Source organism: Saccostrea cucullata, unplaced genomic scaffold (assembly GCF_032062105.1).
Source record: "Saccostrea cucullata isolate Sc308-1 unplaced genomic scaffold, CSIRO_AGI_Scuc_v1 ctg645, whole genome shotgun sequence".
Lineage (NCBI taxonomy): Eukaryota > Metazoa > Mollusca > Bivalvia > Ostreida > Ostreidae > Saccostrea > Saccostrea cuccullata.
The window spans coordinates 387,021-406,584 of NW_026931035.1; the positions used below are offsets into that span (position 1 = coordinate 387,021).

At 34.1% G+C, this 19,564-nt stretch overlaps 1 protein-coding gene across 2 annotated transcripts; it reads left to right on the forward strand.

The window, feature by feature from the left end:
• Positions 1 to 673: 673 nt before the first annotated feature.
• Positions 674 to 19,512, forward strand: LOC134231163 (uncharacterized). 2 transcript variants are annotated; one of them, XM_062713089.1, is made up of 6 exons: positions 674 to 806; positions 9,179 to 9,288; positions 9,831 to 10,081; positions 13,945 to 14,134; positions 14,523 to 14,696; positions 16,746 to 19,512. In XM_062713089.1, exons 2-6 carry the CDS (start codon positions 9,204 to 9,206, stop codon positions 16,985 to 16,987), a joined length of 942 nt encoding a protein of 313 aa, XP_062569073.1. In that variant the 5' UTR covers positions 674 to 806; positions 9,179 to 9,203; the 3' UTR covers positions 16,988 to 19,512. The 2 variants fall into 2 exon arrangements, with proteins under 2 accessions (XP_062569073.1, XP_062569072.1); XM_062713088.1 differs by lacking the exon at positions 674 to 806 and adding an exon at positions 8,850 to 8,949.
• Positions 19,513 to 19,564: the final 52 nt, after the last annotated feature.

Genomic DNA, 19,564 nt, shown 5'->3' on the forward strand with positions numbered 1-19,564 from the left:
GCCCAAACCTGGAAATTATATTTCGGGGGAAGGTGGGGATAATTTTCTTATTCAATTTTCTTCAGAGAGATGACTCTTTTTGCCGTTGTAAAAGGGGCAGGGACGTAGCATCCGGGGGGGCCAGGGGGGCCCGGCCCCCCCCACTTTTTTCCCCAACATAACCTTTACTATAGTAAATGTTCATTGATGGGATGGTTGGCCCCCCCACTTTATAACCATAGTATAGTGATAGCAAGGATTGATAGGAAAAAATTTGAAGTGGTAGTAAGTTGGCTTTGAAAAAGTTGGCCACTAACCCCCCCCCCTGAGTTTGGACAACTTTTAATTTTCGTTTTTTTTTTTTGCTTGTCAACTTTTTCAGGTAAGTAAAAAAAATTTTCTCTGGTTGGCCCCCCCACTTTCAAAAACGATGCTACGTGCCTGAGGGGTACTTATTTCCTAAAGGTTATTCAATATTGAACATGGAAATTTAATAAATCTCTCTGAAGGGATTCCGGACGCCCCGTCCCCTCTTTTAGATCCATCCCCAGTAATAGTTTTTTCCGGAACATTTCGCGCTGTCCGGAAGCGTTTCAATCGGCAATCCTCGGCTGACTCCGCTACGCTCCATTCAAACTGTGCGAGGTACGAGTCATCCGAGGAAATCCGAGTGGAAGCGTTTAGAAGTTATTCAAATGAAGGGCGATAACTCGATCTTCATTCATTATCATTTTATCCCAGATGAGCATCTTATTTTTATTTAATGATGAACGATGAAGGTGATTGAGTGTTTTATGACAGGATTTGTTTACCACTAATTGTTATAGGTACGTAATGTCAGATTTATGATTTCATTTTGATCTAGATAATCACCCTTTGTCGTGTCGTTTGTTGTGATGCTGCTCCTGTGTTCAGGGATGCAGCTTTGTGTGGACTGTCATTTTTCAGTCAATAGTGAATCATTTCTGTAACCAAAACATTTAGGATGAAAAATGATAATTTTATTTTTTTTTTTAAATTATTATAATTTAAAAAGTTTGAAAATTGAGTATGGCTCAGCCTCGTGGATCTGATGCGAACTGCTGAATTATTATATAAATATATTCTCTGATAATGCTTGCTTGAGGAAAAATGTCTTGAGAAAGATGACAGTTGACCGCGTGAATTACAGTGATATATAAAGTTAAAAATGTTTGTGTCTATAGGTCCTATGTTTTCTAGTGTTTACCTTCAGATTTTGTGATCAGGATGAAAATATTATCCTCAGATCGTTACTTAAACTTACTTTAATTAATATAGATAGTATCCGTTTTTTAAGGAAATTTGAGATATTGTTACATTTTGTATGTCATACCTTAGTTATAAATAATTTTTCTTTGTAAAATATAACAAAAGCAATTCAAATAATATTTAATCTAAAGGTGTACTGTGCAGCAGCAGACACAATTTTTAGAAATATATACTTGACGAAAAATAAAAAGGGCATAATTCTAGGACAATGAATTTAGGGCTTCTGATGATATAAATATTTTTTAACTGGTTAGTAAGGCTAGTAGATTGCAGTTCAAAGGATTATTATTAACTGAAGCATGAAAGGACAGTCAACTTGATAAATGTTAGGGGTAGGCTGGGGTATAGTCAATATATAAAATGCTAGGTGATTTACTAAAAATTTTGATTCGATCCTATGAACAGACAGAATATCAGAGTATGTCATCTAAATAGGCTACCTGTATCATTCTTTGAAATCATCATTACATAATTGATCAGGTGATAAAGTTAGGATGATGTTAATGATTTTTCAGTAGCTGAATTTTAATATTTTAGAGTCCTCTATTTGCATTGCAGTGCCTGTGTTATACAGTTAATTTGAGAGGAACCTTTGATGTTTCTGTGGAAATGCTCAATATTCATACATATTTAATCAATTAATTATCTGACACTCGAATGAGCTTTAGTTGCATTTGTTTGTGATTGATCTGTCAGACTGCGCAAACATTAGTTTTATCTCGGACTTATACTCCAACAGTGCCCTGAGTATCAGATTACACACAAGCTGAGAAGTAAAGCATTCTATCTCTAAAATCACATGCTTGAGGATGAATTTGATACTATAACAGTAGGTATGATACAAGTCACAAGCTCTCTTTGATATTACATGTATAGCTGTTATTGATTGTGTACATCATTAGGAAAAAAACATGTTTAAAAAAAGCTAGCAACAATGAGTTGACATATTTACATGTAATTGTCAGTTTGACATTTAGTGAGAGACATATTATATGTAGGCCTACAATATTTAGTATTTTGAAAAGATGTCACTAAATTTTAGTGATTACAGAGTCAGGCACAGATCCAGGATTTTTTTTTTCAAATAAAAGGGGATAGGGTATTTAAAAATCCAACCCAGACTTGGCAAGAAAAAAGTGAATATATCCAGGATTTTTTTTTTCAAATAAAAGGGGATAGGGTATTTAAAAATCCAACCCAGACTTGGCAAGAAAAAAGTGAATATCTCTCCCAAGCATAAAAAACCTCTATTTTGTAGGTGGGTGGTCATGACTTACTTCTATCACTTCATGAGCATCATTTGTTTGACTTTTCCTACCACTAAACATGCATGGGTCCACATTTTCTGGGGAGAGGGGTTCCAAGGTCACTTTTAATTCCTTAAGTACATGTGTATACATTGAATAAAACTGCAAATCCCAGGGGAGGGTTTGCCCATGACCCAACCTATAGATCTGCATATGAGATTTTTGGGTTTGTGAGAAAACAAAGAGGTCAGGGGATCCATTCCCATAATGAAACTTTACATTGTCATTAGGATGATTTGCAGGTTTATAATTTATAACTGGGTTTTTTTTGTGTGACATTTGAAAAATAATGAATTTAATTAGTGTTAAATCTTATCAGAAACCTTTTTTTTTTCCAATGTAGAATTAAAATATGATTTAATTTCAAGAGAACTTTTGATTTATTGAAAAATTTCCTTAATAAATTTATAAATTATATTATGAATTTTCAAGTAAGAAATGAAAAACTTTGTTAATTTTCAGCTAGATCTGCTTTTTTAAAAAAATATTTTTGAATGAAATTGAGCATAGCATATGAACATTAATTCTTGATTATTTATTCATCTACATCTACTGTATTCACAACAATCTTTAACTATAAGTTTGTGTAAAAATAGAATATAAATGGAGATCATCAGCAAATGTGCCTATACAATAAAATATACACCAGAAATCTTAACTTGTGAGACTCAAGGCAGCATTGTGGAGTTTTATTGTTGATGGTAAAGATATTTTGGTAAAAAATGTCAGTGGCCTGTGACAGGTAAATAGAGTCATCATCCACTCTGTCATACAGATTTCTTCATAATAGAAACCTCTCTCCTATTATAGCATTACCATCAATGGTGGCCAACTGGAGGCCATAGCTATTTAATGATGTTATGCTAATATAGCATTTTCTTTCCTTTTTTTATTGACATCTCGAGGGAATTTCTCTTAATTGAACAAACAAGTACTGAATCTGTCATGTTCTGTGTCGTGAATGAGGTTCGTATTTCATAATTGCGGGATTCTGATTCACAATAGGCAAACATGGAGAGGCAAGCTTTAGCCTTCAGGTTGACAGAAAAATGAAGCTATTCACATCAGAGTCTCTAGATTTACATTTTTGGTGTGTTTTGATGTGAATGTTAAAAGTGGAAGATTTTAAATAAATGATGCCTCATTGTCTAATATTGAGCATGATCCTGTTAATTGATAGAATTAGAGAATATACTGTGACTGTAGGAGTCTGAATGCTTTACTGAAAAAGTTCATTAAATTTTGATTTTCGAGTGTAGTAAAAATTCATTAAGACTTAAATGAAAATATAAAAAAGAAAAGGTTAGATTAAAATAAAATAATTTTACATATTTTGAAATGAATGAACTAGAATTTAACTAATGTAGGTGGAAAATCCTAGTAATTGACCATAATGAAATCTTGATTTTAAGCTTTACAAGTCGGTTAGAATATTATTGGAAAATATTCACAAACAGGGTTAGGGTTAGGGTTTTTAGGGCAAATAATATTAATGTGGGTAGACTGAATTCCTCTCTTTCCAAGCTATACATCCTGTACAGCAGGCAGTAAAAAACACATGGCCTCACTTTTACAAAATCTATCAAAACCTATCACATTTTACACAGGTAAACGCAGGTTGTTAACAGTTTCCATGTGGTGTAGGCTTGCTTCCTTTATATTCAAACAAAACACATTGATTATTTATTCATACACTGCAGCTGCAGGTGGGATCATAAGAGATAGGGTAATTTTGTGCATATGTCTATCTCGTGCACATAATCATGATAATGTACCATATTCACTCCTGTGAACTATTTAGAAAACTGGAAAAGAAGGGGAAAGTGGGGAGGGAGGGGCAGGAAAGTTGACAATGAGTCCAAAATTAAAACAAACTTGAGTTAGTCAAGATATAACTGTGTAAATAGAAAAGACCTTGACAATAATTTTACAATAAGAAATCTGTGCTTTTCTGCAGGTGGAAGAAATAAAGCAGTTTCAGTCCTTCTCTGTCATTTTATGAATCAGACAACACAGATGACAAGTTACAGGTTGATTTTATTTAGTCCAAACATTACATGTATTGGCAGGGCTCTTTATTAGAGTATATGTCTCTGATTATAAGAGACGGTGACATTTCAGAAAAGTGTTTCTTGTGTGTCTGTGTGTTAAAAAGCTACAACAAACAAATTTTAACAAAGAAAACTCATTACAAAGTTGTAATGTTTGAACATGCTAAATATATGATTTTACTGGACTTTGACCTTGGACCCACCATCAAACACTCTGTTTGACTTTCTAAGGACCTCAGCATACAGTGCCTATGTCCCTCAACATTTAGGATCCACATCTGTGATTCTTAGTCACATAAGTAAAATACTGGACATTATATGTTGTTGACCAATTTGTGAGTATGTATAAAGCACAGTTCATTGAAACATGTGGGAGAAAGTGTAGGCATATAATATATATTGCAATAAATTCTGAAAGTCTGACTATTATATTTATCAATTATGGAATAAATTTCACAACAATTAAGTGCCCACATACATGGGAAATTAGAAAATGATTAATACATCCTGAAACTCATCATCCTGCTTTTTGTAATAAAGGGAGATTTCTGGCCATCTTATGGGTATGTCCATATTGATACATGTTCCTTTGATCATGCAAATAAGTCATTCCTTTTGGATTACTATAGAAGTACAACACAGAGATGGACAGAATTGATCAACACGCTGGTCACTGTAATACAATCAGACATAATCAGATTAGCATATTGACAATGTCCCTGCGTCTTTTCATAAGAGGAGTCTGTGTATTGATTAATTGTATTTCACTGTCAGTTGATGGTCATTGTCAAGATCTCCTTGTTTGTATTGATAGGTTCTGAGTATAGGAAGGGCCATACTGGTTTCTTTGTTCTTTGTTTGTATTGATAGGTTCTGAGTATAGGAAGGGCCATACTGATCTCTTTGTTTGTATTGATAGGTTCTGAATATAGGAAGGGCCATACTTGTTTCTTTGTTCTGTGTTTGTATCGATAGGTTCTGAGTGTAGGAAGGGCCATACTGATCTCTTTGTTTGTATTGATATGTTCCCAGTATAGGAAGGGCCATACTGATCTCTTTGTTTGTATTGATACAGACTTGTCGAAATCCGTCGGTCCTGTCGGCAAGGCCGGTAAAAATTTGTCTGGACCGATAACATTTAAGAAAGCGTCGGTCCAGATGACCGTTTGAAAAAAATTGAGCGTAATGCAAATTTAATAAAGGTCAGGATCGGGATGCATAGTTAAAGGTCACAAACACAGAAAGAATGGCCGCGTACGCGGCATGTTGACGATAGCCAAGTAAATTTTTTATAACAAAGTCATAAAACATGTCATTTATGTCTATGTTAAAGACTCTCTATCTCAAGAAAGGAAACTTTTTAGATTGAAGGCTATTGAAAATAATAATGGACATTTTGGTGCTGTCATTTATATGACTTTCTCAGCGTCAAAATAAGGTACCAAGTTTATTGTCTGACAAAAGTTTGACTGGTCCAACAGAACATCTCTTTGTGATTAAAAAATTTTATTGATAGGTTCTGAGTGTAGGAAGGGCCATACTGATCTCTTTGTTTATATTGATAGGTTCTGAGTATAGGAAGGGCAGTACAGATCTCTTTGTTTATATTGATAGGTTCTGAGTATAGGAAGAGCAATAATGATCTTACTTGTTTGTATTGATAGGTTCTGAGTGTAGGAAGGGCCATACTGATCTCTTTGTTTGTATTGATAGGTTCTGAGTATAGGAAGGGAAATACTGATCTCTTTGTTTATATTGATAGGTTCTGAGTATAGGAAGGGCAATACAGATCTCTTTGTTTGTATTGATAGGTTCTGAGTATAAGAGGGGCCATACTGATCTCTCTGTCTGTATTGATAGGTTCTCAATATGCCATATACATCTCTTTGTATTTGTAGGAAGGGCCATATTGATAGATATGTTCTCAGTATAGGAATCTCTTTGTTTGGGGTTCCAATATAGTAAGGGCCATACTGATCTCTTTGTTTGTATTGATAGGTTCTGAGTATAAGAAGGGCCATACTGATCTCTTTGTTTGTTTTGATAGGTTCTGAGTATAGGAAGGGCCATACTGATCTCTTTGTTTGTATTGATAGGTTCTGAGTATAGGAAGGGCCATACTGATCTCTTTGTTTGTATTGATAGGTTCTGAGTATAGGAAGGGCCATATTGATCTCTTTGTTTGTATTGATAGGTTCTGAGTATAGGAAGGGCAATACTGATCTCTTTGTTTGTATTGATAGGTTCTGAGTAAAGGAAGGGCAATACTGGTTTCTTTGTTCCTAGTTTGTATTGATAGGTTCTGAGTATAGAAAGGGCCATACTGATCTCTTTGTTTGTATTGATAGGTTGTGAGTATAGGAAAGGCCATACAGATATAGTTGCTAGTTTTTAGGAGTAAATCTGTCTTGAGAACTTTATGACTTACCAGTGAGTGTAAGAAACACAGTGGTTCTCATTTGGAGGAAATAGTTATGCATGTATTAGTCTCTGGTCTCCAACTTATGAAACCAGAAGATTCTAAAGGTTTCCTCTGTGCCTGACAATGTGTGTAACTGTCTGTCTGTCCCATTTGGTTTTCTGCACTTATTTACTATATGCTTGCATACATTGAGCTGATTTGTGATATGCAAGTGTATTTTGATGAGCTGCAGATCAAGTTTCCATTTTGTCTTTACTCTTGAGTCTTCATTCATTTATCCTTGACAAGATATGGGGCATATTCTTAGATTTTTTCATGCAGAAAAGAAACATCTAAGGCAGTTAGGCAATTACCAAATACATAAAGTGCAAGTGCTCCCAGATAATCCCCACATCCCAACATGAACTTCTGGATCTGCCACTAGTACTGCTGCCCCAAAGTCTACAGCCATGTTGGAAGGAAAGTTTTTTTGTCCCCCGCTTGAAAAGTGGGGGATATTAATTTGGGTTTCGTTTCCACACGATATCTCGAGAACCCTTTGAGCTTTTGCAATGAAATTTAGCATAGCAACTCCCTATGGACTAAAGAGGACCCCTATTGATTTTGAGGTCAAAAGGTCAAAGGTCAAGGTCATAAGTAAGCAAATTCTGTCTGTTAAAACACTTTTTCCACACGATATCTCGAGAACCATTTGAGCTATTGCAATGAAATTTTACATAACTCCCTGTGGCCTAATGAAGACCCCTATTGATTTTGAGGTCAAAAGGTCAAAGTTCAAGGTCGTAAATTTATACATTCTGTCTGTGTGTAACACTATCATTTCCGGGCGATATTTCAAGAAGATTTTGAGCTTATGCAATGTAATGTTATACCAAAACTCCCTAGGACGTCTCTCGCCCCTCTCAAAGTGCCCCGCCCCGTTTGTTTTATTAGTATTTATAGTATGACGTCGCTATTTTTAGCACAGGGGCATGAGGAGAGTTATTGCGTATAAAACAGGTTCTCGGCGGACTTTATGTTCTTATTACATCTATTAGAACTGTTTAATAAAGGCTAAATAAATCAAACACCATGGATTGTGTAAAATTTTGAGAATACCGAACATGAAAACATAAATATATACATGTATGTGACTTCAGTTCTGCATATACTTCACACCATTTAACGCGATTCCGTGGTCTAGTGGTTATGTCACTCGCTTCAAAACTGCGAGGTCCCGGGATCGAATCTCGGCCGATCCTTTCTTTTTTTTTTTTTTTTAAATACTTTTTTATTTTACTAAATGATAGTATTCAGCATGTGAAATGAAAAATTTATGAGGTTATAAAATCATCATTACAGTGTGATAAATATTCCATATAAAAAAATCTTCTATACACATAATAAAGAATAAGCAATCAAATCTTTATATGCATATTGACATACATGTATTTTATTTGCTTCAGTATACATGTATACATTTAATAATTCTACAAATTCAGTCAGGGGGAGCCGACTTTTTCCCTAAGCGGGGGACACGAATTCTCTGAATTTTTTATATATCAGTTTTTACTGATCATACAAAGACTTTGTCTTAAAAGTATACATTTAGAGTATAAATGTAACAGTTGTTATTTTATAGGGACACAACTACTGAAAAAAAAAAATTGAATGCGATCACTGACCGATGTGTCAATTCATAGTGCTCAGTAAAATTATTGTCTATATCTGCTATAAGATTTGTGCATTGGGCAGCAGACCGTTACATTCATGTAGAGGTAACAAAGAGGACACAGTTTATGTGACACCTGATGGTGTTTTTTACGGAGCACCCGAATAGTCTGTATCTGATTATCACATAAAATCACAGAGCTTTTGTGGGATGTGTGTGCTTTTGGTGAATCTTTTTTATTTCATACAGGTAAACCATATTCATCATAGAAAGTTCTATAAGCAACAGAGGTATCTTTTATGTTTAAAATATTTTTAATGAAAATATGACAATGTATTGATTTAGAGAATGTGCACAGGTGCAGGGCTGAACAATTAATGTGAAAAAAATTATAGCTATCCAACTTCATGAATGGGAGCAGCTCAGCAGCAAAGTTTTGATTTGTTTAACATTCATTTTATGTTTGTTTTTTTTGTAGATGGTGTTGAGATGACAGAGTAACTATGTCTGTGAAGCCCGACTCCTTGACCCCTCTCACAGTATTAATCATCTCCCTACTACCCTGTTGTTTCTGTGTTCAGAAGGCCGGTGAGTGGGTACAATACAAACATTAATTAGGAAAAAACTTATAATCTGTATCAATGTTGATTAATTATCGATTGTTTGTATTTCATTTTGTATAAGGATTTTTAATTGATATTCTTCAATGAGTGTTGTCTAAGTGAGAAATAATTATCCATAAGGAACTGTGAATGAGGAATATTTGATGATGTGAAAATATTGAGGAAATTGACATATGACTAATTAATAATGAACAAAATTTTATTTCATCAACATTTCCACCCATGTTAAAGAGCAGTCTTATAGGTAGCATTAAATCTTAAAGCATTCAACCCTTCAATGTAACCAGATTTACTCTAGGGATTTTTTAAACACCTACAACTTAGTCTAATGAAAAGTCAGTGAGCAGTTTATGTCTGGTAGTATTAGATCTTCAAACTTTCAACCCCTCAATATAACCTCATTTACAAAAGTTGTTGATGTTATATGAAACTAGAAATTAACAGAACCTAACGCTAAGGTTTTCATTATGTAATCACAATCTGCATGCTATGGTTTTCTTTCTGTAGTCACGATAGAGGACCCCTGTACTGATGGACAGACATACACGCTCGGTCGTGATGGCTTGATCGTCATTAAGGCCATCGGGAACAAGTTTTTTACTGGTTCCTGTTTGGTAACTTTGCGGGCAGAGGACCCTCGCTATCAGTGCTCCAAGCTGTGCTTCTCTGTGGATGCCTTTAAGCTTCAGACCTGTGGTCTACGACTTGCCTTCTATGATACCGGTGTATGGAATTATGGGTCAGCTCCGCCGGCCTGGGTAAGTATAATGATAGACAAAGAGACATGCCTCGCTATAATGTCCATTGCAGGACATACAACGCCAGATGTACGTTGGCCGATGTCATCCATGACACTCTACAGTTTAATTAAGTCACAGTCACACATACTGTATAGCTGAGCTAGTATAAAGCTTTTGTAAAAAACCAGAAAATTCACCCCACCCCTTTAGGTCAACAAAACCCTCTGCAATTGAAAAAAAAAACCAAATGCAAAAAAAAGGGGTCACATTCAGACGTGATTTCTGCAACAGCCACTCCAAAAGGAATTGATTTATTAAATCTTATGTGTATTTTGGAAAGAAAGGGGGGGGGGCAGTGTATATGCATGTTAAAACCCTAAATTTTGAAACAAGGTTGCCTAATGGCTAGACCATCAACCTCTGATCTTCAAATTTACTAGATTGAGTATCCTATGCTTTGATTGATTTGAGGTATAACTTAGCATACAAGTAGACTACACAAAGATACACAATTCTGTCCCGGTTAAAGTTTTTGATGAGCTGTGTTCCATTACTAAAAAAGTAACTATGAAAGCAAAATTACCCGGACCAAACTTGCATGGATGATGCAATATAATGGCACACAAGTAGACTTGTTTGAGATACATAATTCTGTGACCTACATTTTTTAAGATTGCTGTGGTTACTAAAAATAGAGATTTCTGTGAAACTATAAGCCCTACCCTCCTACCAAACTTGCATGGATGATTGCATCTTGGGATGGACTACACTGAGATACACAATTGCTTCGGTTTTTGATTTTTATGAACACATTTTCCAACTAAAGTGACTTCCTGTAAAATTTTTCAAAATACCTCATCCCCCATAATTTTAAGACCTATTTCAATATAACTTGGCACACAATATTATTGAGATACATAAACCAACTGTTTTGAAAATATGAATGGTGTTGATTTGCATTACCTAAAAATAAGATTTCTGTGAAATTGTTTCAAAATCTTTGATTACCTATGTTTTATATATGGTATTTTAAGCTGTCAACTATCATTTGGCAAGGAAAATTTTACACATTTTAGTTTTAAAATTTGCCCAATATTGTATATCTTCATATGGTCCAGAGCTCTTCTTCTAAAGGAGATCAATATAGTCTAAAAATGGCCTCACCCCCATCAGTTTTAAGCCCATTTCAATATAATTTTGCACTGAATTATTTGTTCAATATTGTAATGAAATGAAACTGATGTTTAATTGGGAGAATTATTTCAGAACAGGTCAATCTTAAAATCATAATTTTTTCATTTATTTAGCTTTTGAAACCATCAGATTAACTTGAAAAATATAATGTGGCTCCCGCTCTCTCCCATTAAAAAAAAAAGATTTAATAAAAAAAAAATTATTCTATTTACTGCTGTTTTCCTGCATTCAGTCATTTCCAGAATAGAAATATTGTGAATGCCATCCACTTCTGTTTTATTAAGAATCTGATTTTTTAACTTATACGAACCTTTTGTTAAAATGCAAATAAGAGAAAGCTACAACTTGCCGGATATATTTACACAGCAATCCGACTATGAAATAATATGCAAAGATTTAAAGATTCATTTACACATACAGAAGCCTGCAGCAGCATTTCAGAACATGACAATGGCTGATCAATAATCAATTATGTAAGTGTCCATGACAATCTCTTGTATCATTCCCAAAAGTCGTTTCAGGCTCAGAAATCACAGAGCAAGAACTACCTGGTAAAAATCAATCTTTATATCTCCGTCCATTTACGGAGACGTCCTTTATGTCTCTTGATGTCTTTGAATGCTATATCTGCTCCATTGTTCCGCTGCGGAAGAACTTGATGGCCTGAAAGTATCCATTATTACCTAGCGTTATTAAGAATAGCTGCAAACTAGCGTTATAGATTTTCAAATTGATGTGTCTTCGGCAAACACCCATTAAGGAATTTAAATTGAAATTTTATACACCATGTAAATGATGCTTGGAATCGCTTAAAGGGATATATTTCTCAGTCGGAAAGTGAAGGTCTATTTTTCTTTATTGGTTTAATGTTTCCTCTGGTTAGCTGTAAATTCCAAGACAGGAAGAAAATTAGATTAGATTGATCTTATGTCATGCTGTCTAGTAAAGCACTCCAATATCAATTTATTTTTAGTTTCTTTCTTTTTTTTCTCCATAAAAATATCCCTCCTTAACATTGTTTAGAATTTTGGACCTGGAATAAGAAGAGGCCCATGGGCCAAATTCATACATGTTAACCTATTGTGATGAAAAATAGGGAGATTCAGACCTCAAAAGCGGTATCATTGCGCGCGTGTTGTTTAACGCTTGGATTATCGATATCTTTCATGTAATATACATGTATATTATAAGCCTTAAATGAAATCAGGTACCAACACTAATTAATCTTAAATATCAACAGCAAAGAAGAAGACAGAAGCACCTTAAGTTTGACATAAATTGTACAAATTCAAATATTTTTCATGCTCATCATTTTGCTTGGATTGGCTGCTTTACTTATCCTTTTGAAGAGTGATCTTTGCTGATATAGCCTAGAAGAAATAATTGTGAATGTTCATTCAGTTTTTAAACAAAACAAATGATGACATGGTTTAATCTAGATCTAAAACAAGTTCCTATCTTTCGTTATATAAATCAGATTTCCTGCGATGATCGAAAATGAAAGTAGAGATGTGCCACATGGCTTGGTCAATCGATTGATTTCTATTGACTTTATTGATAAAGTTCTGAGCTTCTGTGCTTTTAAAGACGATGTCAAATGTTTTCATCTAATTCTTAAAAGCTGTATCTCCTTTTTCATGGCAGGGATGTTGATTAATTTATCGTAACCAATGTAATCACTGGTAGTCTTGTGTTGTTGTCGTTGTCAAATTCGTGCTTGAAATCTATGTACAAAAAAGCGTTTGTATGATTCCGAGTCAAATAACGCGATATCTAGCGAGATTTTATGAGAGTGGCTTCAAAAATGGATACCCAAGCGAACCAAAAATACTTTAGACGCAGCTTTTGTAGAAAAGCGGTAGATTTCTTAAGTAAATCGGTAGGCGGGAGATGGAGTGAAAAAGCGGTAGACTCCCGCCTAAATCGGGAGAGTTAACATGTATGCCAAATTGCTCACCTGAGCACATGGGCTAGGAAAAAGCACAAAACAGTTCAGTATTGAAAAATTTAACGGGAGGGGAACTTGATTTATGTACTACTCTTGAATGCCTCCATATAATATAGCATATCACTTTGCTGTTCTTGAAAAGAAGATTTTTCATTTCAATGATTTTTTCATATATAATTTTCAAAATTTGTAAAAATTGATCCCCCATTCTGTCCTCAGTCCTCAAGGATTTTCCACTGCACTAGGAAGAGATGAATTTAGGCCCCATTTCAATTTCAAAATACTGTCCCTCCACCCCCTCCAAAATGAAATGATGTTATGGTCAGAAAGTGGAAAAATCCTGTTACTTCATCATCATGGCTATACTATTTCAACATAGTCAATTCAGAAAGATTAAAGGCTATTATTATTTAAAATTAAAAAAGAAATATGTCATGCAAACAAAAGCAGAGAGTATATGCAATTGAAAACTGTGAATTGGCATTTAAAAATTTTTTTGATGACTTACACTATATCTTGTCTCCACACACAGACAGACAGACAAATACGGTACAGGAACAATACCTTAAGTTGGTCACTGGTCCAGTAGACCAATAAGTTAAAAGGTTAAACTGTAAACCTCTTGTCAACTGATAAATTTACTTGTGTGTTGAGATGCAAACATAAGAATCTTGAAAATTTCCATGCTCTGGCAAAAAAAAAAAACCCTGAATTTGAGTCTATGGGTCTGTGTTTGTAGGTTGGTGGCTGTCAGAACCAGAACATTCAGAACAAGAAGTGGTGCAGTAGTGGGAGTACGGCGACTGTCAGACTGGAGAATTTGCGCGGCTTCCCAGTCAGTATGGTACAGAAGTACTCGTTCTACATGACGGCGGTGTCTATCTGTTCAGAGGATGCTAGGATACCACAGGAACAGATAGCCGAGTCAGGTAAACAAGACAGATAAATACGCTAACTTCAAATACAACAGACAGAAATATTGTAATAAATTACAATGTATGGTGATAGGGACATGTAACCAGATATCAGATATTTTCCTCATTGGTAATATAATCAAACTTCATTATCTCAAACCTGATGGGGCAAAGAAAAAACTTTAAGATATCTGAGGATTCCACATATCCAGGGTAAAATACTTAAAGAATATGTAGTAGGGACTTCCACATCATTTTGACATATCCATGGTATTCGAAAAATTGAAGTTCCAGATATCGAAGTTCAACTGTACATGTATATAACATGAAATTACAGAAAATAAAATCATTGAAATATTTTGAAGAACAATGCAATACTCTTTACTTTGTTGTATATTTACAGCATTTGGAGACAGTATGAGTGTAACAGTCATTATCATCATTGCTGTCCTGGGATGTGTCACCATCTGTACATGTGTTATTGTTATATTTCTGGTGTGGTACGTCAAACGCCGCACAGCTATAGAACGAGAGAGGACTCGCGATTATACACTTCACATACCCAGATCAGCATCAGGTTAGTGAGCACACTTCACATACCCAGATAAATATCAGATAAGTGGGCACACTTCACATACCTAGATAAATATCAGATTAATGGGCACACTTCACATATCCAGATAAATATCAGATTAATGGGCACACTTCACATACCTAGATAAATATCAGATTAGTGGGCACACTTCACATACCTAGATAAATATCAGATAAGTGGGCCTACTTCACAAACCTAGTTGAAAATCAGATTAGTTTTCACATTTCACATACCCAGATGTATATCAGATTAGTGGGCACACTTCACGTACCCAGATAAATATCAGGTTGGTGGGCATGACATATGATGGGATTCATTTTATATGAATCTGATGTCAACTTCCTATTTATCCGTGTATCTGCCTGTTACTGAACTTCAGTATATTAACATGATAGTGTATATTCACATTAGAGTGGAGGTATTACCAGTAAACATTCAGGGTTTGACATTAAGGCACGTCCGACCGACTGAGTCTAGTAAAAGATGGGTCCGGTCGGGTGAATTGTCTGTGTACTAGACAGACTGGTCGTGTAAGAAAAAAATGAACTTATATATTTTTTAAACAAATCATTGATTGTCAATGAAAAAATAAAATCAAAACGTTTCTAACCGCATAGTACAAAGAAAACCACAAACGTTACAGACAGCATTACTAAAGGGCTATTTTTAACAACAGTTCATTGTCGGCATTCGTAACTTCTTGGCCATTTTCCTAAAGAGAAACAATGAGCTATTTATCGTTCACGGAAATGCCTGAGTAGTTACGATTGTCATTTTTTAAAGATTCGTGTTTACGACAATGGTAAACCATTTAAATAGCAAAAAAACTATGATAATAAAATTATTTTTACTTATACTCAAATTCTCTGAACATTTTAATGGTATCAATATTAATATTGAATACAATTTGATTAAATTAGGACTAAACACGACAAGCAAGTGACCTAGTTACTGTAAATCACTTTTTATTTGCGTGAACTTTATTTTCGCATAATTACGCGAGACAATGTGCTCGCGAAAATTTAATTCTCGCGTATAATAGTATTTCTTAAGATTATATAGAGCAATAACCACAATTCGTGAAAATTTTGTGTCGCTAATCAATTGTCAATGACTATCTCGCAAAAATAAGGTGTCGCGAAAATTAAGTGATCTACAGTATGATGTGACATGTGTGCGGGAAAATGTCGTTATTTAAATATGGATTCTCATCATCTGCACAGAAAAAAGAATTGTCACTATTTTGTACTTTAAATATTTTTCTCATGTTTTGTCAGGGCTAGTGGTTAAAGGGTCAGGGCTAGTAAAAATTTGCCAGAGTAGCCTGACTGGTCTAGTACTCCAAAAGCTTAATGTCAAACCCTGACATTGGCTTTCAGACTTCTTATTTGTCCTAATTAAATTCCAAGTTATCCATTTCCATTCACTGGCAGCCAAACAGGAGGTTTGTATTATAGGTTGTGAAAAACATCCAAGGAGGTCTGATTAGTTATCTCTGGATTTTTCATCAGAATGCTAAATAAAGAAGTACTTTATGACCTTGTTGAGAATACTGGTATCTCTTAATTGCAGTTTTAATATCTCTCAAATTAAAATACTTTATACGACCAGCTATTTATTTTCACTCTTAATTTGATATTTATTGAATTATCAAAACTTATTTGATGTTGTATAATAAGAAATTTTCATTTTATTTCATTATTTTAAAATTAAGATCTCAATAAATTGCAGAGCTCATTATATTTTACAGATATGACAGATAACTACAATTAAGTTTTACAATGTATTGAAAACAATATTTTAATATTGATCAGATTGTTGGTCTTAGCTTTGTTCTTCATTTAACAAATTTGACTAAAATTTCAATTAAATTTTGACTATCTGTGTTACATGTACAAGCATGTATTAAAAACTAAAAAGCCATAGACTAGTTTTTCACTGACTTTTCCCTGTAAATCGGGGGGTATTTGTGTGACAGCTCTGGTTTTCATTATCAGTCTTATCATCATTTTCTCCTGGTTTTCCTTTCAGAGAACTATCACCCAGTACAAGCCACGGACAACGGTTGTCATAGTGACCAAGAAACATTTGGTTTAATGAAGGAGTCGGTGCAGAACGACCGTATCTGGCAGGAACCCAGTGCCCCTCCCCAGGAGGGTGAGGGGGAGGGACCCCAGGACCAGAGACCCCCCAGTTACTGCAGCACCCCACCAGAATACAGACCGTTTGTCCCAAATAATGAACAGGCCTCCTCAAACCAAGAAAAGGTTTGAGGTCGGAGTGAGGTCAGAGGTCATGACCTCACCTACATTTCATTTAATCGCATTAGAAAATTTAAAATTACACAAATTTATTCTGTTAAGTTTGACTCCAGAGTTTTCAGAAAGGATTGCTGATTTTATTTTTGAACTAAAAGGAAGAAATATATGTATAAAAACACAGGTGTAGTTAATTTCTAGTTCAATAACAGGATATGAATGTAGTTAAGTTAATTGTTTACTTTCTCCTAGTAAGCCATAAACACATTTGTTTGTCAGTTTAAACTGTGCTAATTAAAGGCTACAGTATAATAAATCTTGATGAGATTAAGTGAAAATTGTATTTTCATATATTTATATATAATTTTCATAATTGAAGATGTATTCTTCGTGTTGTTGTTAGTGTATATAGATCTGTGAGAATGATATGCTAGAAAAGCATTTCACAATTAATTTTTTTTTTAAGTTGAATAGAACATTGCGCAATGTACTACACAAATTTTAAATGAATGTCTTTTTGTTCATTTAAAATGTTTGAAGATTGATTGTAGAAGAGTTTTGTTATGATACAAGGCCTATTGTACCAAAGTTTTGTGTTAAAATCAATTCAGCAGGTTAATTTTTTATTCAGCCTAATATGTGTGTGCTTCAATGTAATTGATGGTCAGTGGAATCTTGTTCATATTAATTGTGCCATATGCGATATCACGGAGGCATTGATTATTTAGTTTACTTGAATATTGTATATGTGCTAATTTTTACAGGGTATTTTTCCCATTTTTTTTTTAATTTATCCTTGAATCTCTAGTTATTGTTTTTGTTCTGTTATATATACATGTAACTTTATTTGACACCTTTTTCATTTAGATTTGAATTTTACAGTAAAAGCAAACATTTTCTTCGGGCATTGAGTTTACAATTTTATTTCGAGGATAAGATTTTGATAAAAAAATAAATCTCAAATGAAAACTTAAGTCTGGCATTGACACTCTGAAACCCTATCGACATAAAAGTAACAAATTCCTATGTTATTACCTCTTATTTCCCATTAGGATCCTTTACAAAGAGGAATAAATTTCATTTTCTTAAATACTTGCATAAGTGAGCATAAATATTGCCATGTTGTCAAAATATAGCACAGATGTAAGAAAAGGATTTAAAAGTTTGAAAATTTCATGAGATAAGTGTACTAAAGATAGACATGTTGCATAGCTATCATGATGCACTAACATGCTTCATGAAATATATGTTACCACGAAGCATTGAACTCCATGAATTTCAAATAAATTCTGAAAAGTTGCTGTAAAATCTCCCTTTGGTATGAATTTTCATGAAAATTTTACTTCTACAGTATATTACATACTTTAAAAAAACATGCCTGTGTTTTGATATACAATGTGTTTGAATGGTTGGTTCAGTCCAAGTCATTTTTTATTTAAACTTTTTATTAATATGTTATTGTAGTTTAGTGCATTGATTTAAAGCAGTCATTATTATCTCATGTAACTAAATTTTTGCGAGCATTTGTATTTTCCACCCATCATGAGGTACATTGACTTTGGTGTGTGGCAAACTGATAAATTGATGAACAAGTATGAGATCAGCTCAAATTTTTATAGATTAATGGCTCTAAATTTTGGATTTTTCAGACCAGTAGACATGCTGATAGGCTGATGTTGTTGATTAATTAGCTCATCAAAATAAGTAATGCTTATTTCTTCACCGTAAATGGAATAATCAGTGAAGTACGTAATACTGAACCACTTATACCTGATTAGAGTGTTCAATCTGCTCAAGTTGTCCAGCAGGCATTTTGGTCTTTTTTGGATTATTTTAATTTGTTAATGAAATAAAATATTGCATCTGTATAAGATACTAATTTAAATTCAGTGTTTTTCCCCCAGTGAGCTTTAGAATTTTGCTTGCATAATTTTTAATTTTCTTGCAGATCATGATTTTTTAATTAATTTTAAACAGGAAATACATATTACAAGATTCCAATCACATATTTTCAGTTAAACATGATCAGATAATTAGCAATAGTAAAAGTAACAAAGAGTGTCATCAACATCATTGAAGGTTGTGTTTTGATAATTTTATTGTTTATCACTTTATATATGTCATTGTCTCTTTGATTGCTAGTCTTCATGTATCATATTTCCCATCCTGTTTTCAGCTAGATTCTAGTCTACAAACAAGCATTAATTAGTATTCATAAAACACAGGAAGTTAGAAGTATATTGTTTTTTTCTGATCCGTGACCTACTCTCCAAGTCTGTGTATCAGCTGTGAAATATTTTTTTAGGTCACCTGAGTAAACTCCATCGTGCATTAACATTTGAACATTTTTCAGCTTCTCTGCAACCTCTCAACCAATTTCAACCAATTTTGAAGGGGAACAAAAATTGTGAATTTCATGGTCCCTGCTCCCCTGGGGCCTGAGGGGTGGGGCCAAAACCACTAAAATTAGTGCAATCTTTTAAAAATCTTCTTCTTTACTCCTGGACATAAAGCAGTCAAACTGTTGGCATGATTGTAATAAACATTGATTCCTCTATACAAATGTGAAATTCATGGCCCCAGGGTCAGGGA